This window comes from Melozone crissalis, unplaced genomic scaffold (assembly GCF_028551555.1).
Source record: "Melozone crissalis strain CALT ecotype California unplaced genomic scaffold, PUWL_Pcris_2 ptg000023l_1, whole genome shotgun sequence".
NCBI classification, from domain to species: Eukaryota; Metazoa; Chordata; class Aves; order Passeriformes; family Passerellidae; genus Melozone; species Melozone crissalis.
Genome location: NW_026535801.1, coordinates 18,302,612 through 18,309,323, shown reverse-complemented (window position 1 = coordinate 18,309,323; position 6,712 = coordinate 18,302,612). Strand labels below are relative to the sequence as shown.

The 6,712-nt window shown below is 42.6% G+C and overlaps 1 protein-coding gene across 1 annotated transcript in view; it reads right to left on the bottom strand.

Annotated features, from left to right (window-relative positions):
• Positions 1-886: 886 nt before the first annotated feature.
• Positions 887-6,712, bottom strand: part of CWC22 (CWC22 spliceosome associated protein homolog) — a 28,762-nt gene continuing 22,936 nt past the window's right edge. Inside the window, exons 19-20 of the mRNA XM_054278373.1 lie at positions 2,813-4,295; positions 887-2,737 (exon numbers count right to left, since the gene is read on the bottom strand). Coding sequence (XP_054134348.1) covers positions 2,671-2,737; positions 2,813-4,295 — 1,550 coding nt within the window. The 3' untranslated portion in view covers positions 887-2,670. The remainder of the gene's footprint in view (positions 2,738-2,812; positions 4,296-6,712) is intronic.

The window sequence follows — 6,712 nt, the reverse complement described above, 5'->3', positions numbered from 1 at the left end:
AGGAAATTCAGGAACTTGGCCAGGCACTCCTAGAAAAGGGATGCAGCCTCTCCCGCTGTATCTATGGACGTGGATGTTACAACCATGTTTGAAAGCTAAAATTTAAGCATGCAGTATCAGAGCAGATCATTAAAAATTCCTTCCCACAAATCTCTGATGCACAGTCAAGTCTGCAAGATTCCTCTTCCACTCACCCCCAAATCACGGCCAAAGTGTTTCAACCTTGCTTTTAAGTACCAAGAATTTAGAACTGAGCAAAACAGTGAAGAAAATCACAGGACCTCCACTTCTTGAAGTTTTTCAGTCAAAACTGCTGTTCCAATCACAGCCTAAAGCTCCGGTATTAATTACAGACAAGAGGCACAAGTCACTCCTTTACAGTGCAGGGTCTGCAATCAGCTGTTAGTGCTGAGGAAAGCAAGCCCAGACCACCTAGGGTCACTCAGCTCTTCAGCAACTGAGAACTGACCACCCCAAAAACTCCTGTGGCACTGTGCATCTCCCGGAATACCCTCATTTTGAATACTACAGAGTATTTTGACTTCTTTCCCTTGTAAAATATACAGCAAAATAAAGGGCAGGAGGACAAGCCTATAGAGCAGACTGGCATAAAGGTGAGCCTGCAGGTGAATTTTAACTTCTAGAAAAGAAAAATGGCAAATATTCAGGATTAGGTCTATAAAATTACACACAAGTTGGCAAGGAAAACACATCACAAAGTAGCATATTCAAGTGGTCAGGCAGAGGCTACAAAAGAATCATACTTTTACAGATACTCTATAGAAAAATGCTGGACTGCTGGCACAGGATGCTGCAGAATAAATGTTACATGTTTTCACATGTATTGTTTTAATTTATTTCTGTTTATTAAAGGTGTCATTAACAAACTTTTTAACTAGATCAAGATATCTCAAATGCTATGGGTTAATAAAATATAGGCTATTAAACCCATAACACATTAAGGGAAGTAGTACTGTAGATATATTAAGTAAGCTTGTGCAATTAAACCATTACGGAGAATAGATTCTTTTCAATAATGTGCATACAGAGCTATTAAAGAAGCATAAGAATTAGCAGAATTCTCTTTAGAAAACATTCTTTGAAATTAAGTTTTTGTGGATTTAACACACTGCCAAAATGCACACATCATATTGAAAATGAGATGTGCATTGGGCAAAAAGCCAGCAGTTTAAACATGTAACACATGATGCCACCAAAGTATTTTTAGCTGTGTGCCTTAAAAAGATAGAAATCATTTTTTTTTCTGCAATATAGATTTATTTTCTATGAAAATGTTTTTGACTGAAAACATTTTTTACATGTAAGGTTGCAGAAATAAATTCTGTAAAATACAGAAAAAAATTACACATTTTTCTTAGAAAAATGTTGTGACAAGATTTAAGCAAAACTGATCTATTTCCTAAGGAATGGTTCTATTTTCTGTTATAAAACAGCTCAAATGTATTTCTTATGCTTTATACAGGAAATATGATTTACATATGGAATGTGAAAGTTCTCTTTTGTCCAGCAATTGTGTTCATTTCACAAATAAAACAGTCATACAGCAACAATAACTGCATAATTTGCAACTACCACCTCTTTCCTATTGACCATGCCCCCACACTATTTCCTATTTCAATCCTGAAGATTGAAAAAATCTGCAAATTTTTCTGTAACTTACTATTGAGAATTAATCTTAATCAGATGATCTTGATTCATTTCTCATGAAATCAAGACAGAGTTGTACCCCATGGCCCCAGACAGAACATTTTTATATCATAAAGTGGTGCAGTAAACTGAGGGTTGTTTTTTCTGAACTCTGCTTCCAAAAAACTTGAGCACTTCAAAACATCTAAAAAGATTAGAAACATCTCCTGTTTTGCTTTCTTGTTTTTTATGCACTGGAAAAGAGGTTCCTTAAATGTTCCAGCTGTAGGGATAGAGTTGAAGACTAAGACTTGTAAATCAAAGTCACAACTGAAAAAAAAAAAACCATACCAATCCTTTTTCCAAAAAGATCACAAGAGAAACTAGCTCAGGATGTCACAATATTAAAAAACATTGTGAAAAGTCACAGAACAAGCTGACACACTTTCACATGTGACATTTAAAACAGTAACATTGTGTTTTCAAATTTTAAGTCTTGAAGAAAAAAAATCAACTGAGTATTTCCTGAAGATTTTGGTCAAAAGGCTCTCATGCTTGCAAGGTTGAAAGAACATGCAGATATAGAATGCCTGTTTGAAAATTTTATCGCTTTCTCACGTAATATTCACACTGTAGTCTGAAATTCTTACATTATCACCCCAGCCTCAGCATCTGGATTTCAATTAGCAAGTGGAGTTAAAAACCAACATGTTTTTAGATTGTGAAGTTACAATTAGAAATATTTGAAACTAAGTGACAAAATACCCAATTTGCTGGTATCTTACTGTTTTTATTCACAAAATAAAAGAGCTTTTTCTTTCCAAACAAAGAACATAACAGAAAGATTCAATGATACAGTTATAAAAAAAGTGTTACTGAAAATTTGAAAAAAGTCTGGTAAAATTTACAAATGCAAACTATCACTTTGTACAAAATCTTCTTTTCAAAGAAACTTCAGGAATAGATTTTAAAATACAGTTCTACCAGCTTGGAAATGCACCTTGATCGACAAGGGAGCTGGGTTCATTTCCGCCGGTGAGGGGAGCCCTCCCTGCGGCGAGGGGAGCGGTGAGGGGAGCTGTCCCTCTCCCTGCGGCGAGGGGAGCTGTCCTTCTCCCTGCGGGGAGGGGAGCGGTGAGGGGAGCTGTCCCTCTCCCTGTGGTGCGGGGAGCCCTCCCTGCGGCGAGGGGAGCGGTGAGGGGAGCCCTCCCTGCGGCGAGGGGAGCGGTAAGGGGAGCTGTCCCTCTCCCTGCGGCGAGGGGAGCTGTCCTTCTCCCTGCGGGGAGGGGAGCGGTGAGGGGAGCTGTCCCTCTCCCTGCGGCGAGGGGAGCTGTCCCTCTCCCTGTGGTGCGGGGAGCCCTCCCTGCGGCGAGGGGAGCGGTGAGGGGAGCCCTCCCTGCGGCGAGGGGAGCTGTCCTTCTCCCTGCGGGGAGGGGAGCGGTGAGGGGAGCTGTTCCTCTCCCTGCGGTGTGGGGAGCAGTGCGGGGAGGCCTCCCTGTGGCGAGGGGAGCTGTCCTCCCTGCGGCGAGGGGAGCGGTGAGGGGTGCTCTCCCTGCGGCGAGGGGAGCTGTCCTTCTCCCTGTGGTGTGGGGAGCGGTGAGGGGTGCTGTCCCTGCGGTGAGAGGAGCTGTCCCTCTCCCTGTGGTGAGGGGAGCGGTGAGGGGGGTTCTCTCTGCGGTATGGAGAGTGGTGTGGGGAGCCCTCCCTGCGGTGTGGGGAGCGCTGTGGAGGGCTCTCCCTGCGGTGCGGGGAGCCCTCCCTCTCCCTGCGGTGAGGGGAGCGGTGAGGAGGGCTATCCCTGCGGTGTGGGGGGCTCTCCCTCTCCCTGCGGTGAGGGGAGCCCTCCCTCTCCCTGCGGTGCGGGGAGCGGTGAGGAGGGCTCTCCCTGTGGTGTGGGGAGCGCTGTGGAGGGCTATCCCTGCGGTGTGGGGGGCTCTCCCTCTCCCTGCGGGGCGGGGAGCCCTCCCTCTCCCTGCGGTGAGGAGGGCTCTCCCTGTGGTGTGGGGAGCGCTGTGGAGGGCTATCCCTGCGGCGGGGGGAGCCCTCCCTCTCCCTGCGGTGAGGGGAGCGGTGAGGAGGGCTCTCCCTGCGCCTGTCGTGGCTCCTGCGGGACTCCCTGTGCTGCTCGGGGTACCGGCTGTGCCTGTCCCGCTGCCTCTCCGAGCCGTTCCTGGAGCGCTCCTCCTGCTCCTGCTCCCGGGGGCTGCAGCGGCCGCGCTCCCTCTCGCGGGACTTGGATCTCTCTCTTTTCCTACTACTACGATGTCCATTGTCTTTATTCCTACGTCTGTAATTTTCATCATCAGACAGAGAAGCTCTTCTTTCTGCTTTCTTCAGTTTGGAATTACTGTGTTTATTTTCTGAATCCTTACTTCTTTCATGGTTCCTATCCTTTCCGCTGTGGTAACCATCTCTGCCGTTGGATTCATTTCTGTGGTGGTACTTTGAAACATCATCTCTCCTATGTGATTCTCTTAAATGTTGGTGATTTCTTTCTGATTTGCTCTCAGTATCACTTCTTTCCTCTTGCTGCCTCCTTCCAATTTTCTTTTCAAGCGATTTCCTTCTCCTTTCTTGTTTTTTCCTGGAAACTTTATCAGATTCTCTATTTTTCTTTTGCGTTCTCTTCCTTTTGGCTTTAGAAACATCTGAAATTATAACAAATTATGGAACTAAGTTGCATTTTAATTTAGTATATTAAATTTATTAAACTACAGAAAGAGTTCTAGAGAGTGTTTTTTGCCAGAAAACATTTCTGCACATGTATCTGGACAAAGAGTTCAAAATAATGAACTCCTGATTTTAATCCCCTTGCTATCTGCACGTGATGCCTGTCCTTTTAAAACCTCTACCCATCACCACCCTCTTGCTGACTTGTACCCAAGGACCAGGCATAGGCTATAAAGTCATGCACCAAAGCACTTTCACAAATAATCTTTTTTTCCAGGAAGATGAAATACAGCAGATGAGGTAAAATCTCCAACACTATCCCTTGAGGAAAAAGAGGTAGGATGAAATGGCGTGAGATAATGGTATTGCAGCACTGTAACAATGGCCTTCAGGCTCATTTTTTAAGGGAAATAGTGACAGCTTAGTCAACAAGACTAAAACTAACTTCTGTATTTCTAAATACACAGTAGTCTCACCTCAGTGGAACAGCTCTTACCTTCCTATTTGCTCTTTATCTTTACCTTTAGATCCCACTTGACAGTATTTGGCACTAACAGCCATTTACAATAACCATCCATTCCCCTTAGTGCGTGAACTATAGAATCACATCAGCTGCTTCTCACCACATTTAGAAAAATCACAGCCCTGAGCTGATTTATTAGTACATGCATTATCTGAATTGTCTAGGCTAGTGTCTGAACTAAGGCTTGATGACATCCTGTTAAAATGCACAGATGGATCAATTCAGATACATCTTAATCCATAATGTTCTTTAAGCAGTGTTTTCCATACTATTTTACATCCACCAGCATGCAGGAAAAGACCTGAGAAAGCAGACAGAAAAGAACCAGCTGCTTTGATGGCAGATGTATTTTATCCTCTGCTGGACCTGTTTTAGAACTATCTCCCCAGGGCAGTGCTGAGCTGAGCAAGCTGATGAAGTTCCAAGCATTAACAGGCACTATGACAGTAAGCTCTAACTTAGCTCAATTTTTGATCAGCAGGTTTTCTATTTTTCTTTCATACACCGATCAACACTGAAATACTGCCACACATTCCTCTGAAAAATACCTCTTAACTCCTCCAAGTAATTTTATAGATTTAAAAAGCTACAAACACAGGAAGACTTTAGAGGTATAACCAGTAATGGAACCTCAACTCAGTTAACCATTAAAGCTTACTGTTATCTCCAATTAGTGTTTTGTACCACTTGTTTTTCCAATTAGTGTTTGTGTACCACTATATTAAGGTACGCAAGAAACTGAAAAGTGAAAGCAGGTTGCGAAGGTATCAAGATGTGAATTTTAATGAATGTGTTCCTCAATGGAGAAAAGGCAAGTAGCAAGAGAAGGTTCTAAACTTTGAAAAAACCCTGTTTCTACTTGCAGACTGCAGACTTGGTTTGTCACTAAGGACTGACCCCTCTGGTTCCTATCAAGCAGCTCAGCAGAGCTGCAGCTGTCCCTGCAGGACCATCTGGCTCTGTGCTGAACCAGTGCCTCCTGTGACCCTGTTTGGCTGTGCCCTCCTCGTGCTGTCGTCACTGATGCTGTTAGCCATGACACACAGCTCCACCTTGGACAGGAGACTGTGGTGGAGAACAGAACTGCATTTCCAAAGCAGGAGCAGTTCACACTGCTTTTATTTTATTCATCATTTTTATTTCAAAGGCATGTAATAAATCAAATTAACTTTGAATCAGCAAACTTCTGTGCAACAGGAAGTCATGCTGTGCTATCATCTGTTCCTGCTATATATACTGGGGGAGACTGCACACACTAACTCATAATAGCAACTACTTTAAAGATTAAGCAATGTTTATGACAGTTCATGTCTAATGGAAGTTTCTACATCAGTACAACAGTATAAGACACTAAATGCTAATTATAATGCATAAAATTACAAAATAAATTATAAGAGAAAGCTAATTCTTCCTTGGAAATTCCTCTACAGACAAGAAATTTCACTATATAGCCACACAATCTTTTTCTGAAGCAGAGGAATTAGAAATAGGGACTCAGATGGAGCACAATATTTAAACACATTTGTAGAACTGAAGAAATGATTTCTAGAAGGAAGCACATATTTCCAGGGAAAGACACAAGGAGTATCAAGCTCACTCAATTAAGCCAAGAAAAAAAGACATGAGTAGACATGAGTCTCTATGGTTCACTAGTAAACAGACAAAATAATTGAGAATTACTCTAATCCCTCAATCTTCCAATAAACTGAAGTCATAGTAGAGTGCAACAGATATCAATTGTGTAAAAAAATTAATCTACAAACCAACGTTTCTCAGATACTTAAGTCTCTAAAAATGGAACTCAGTTTTTCTGAGTACAAATTTAAAAATAAATTTCCTTGAGAAGTATTTAATATTTTAAAACTTAAAGTT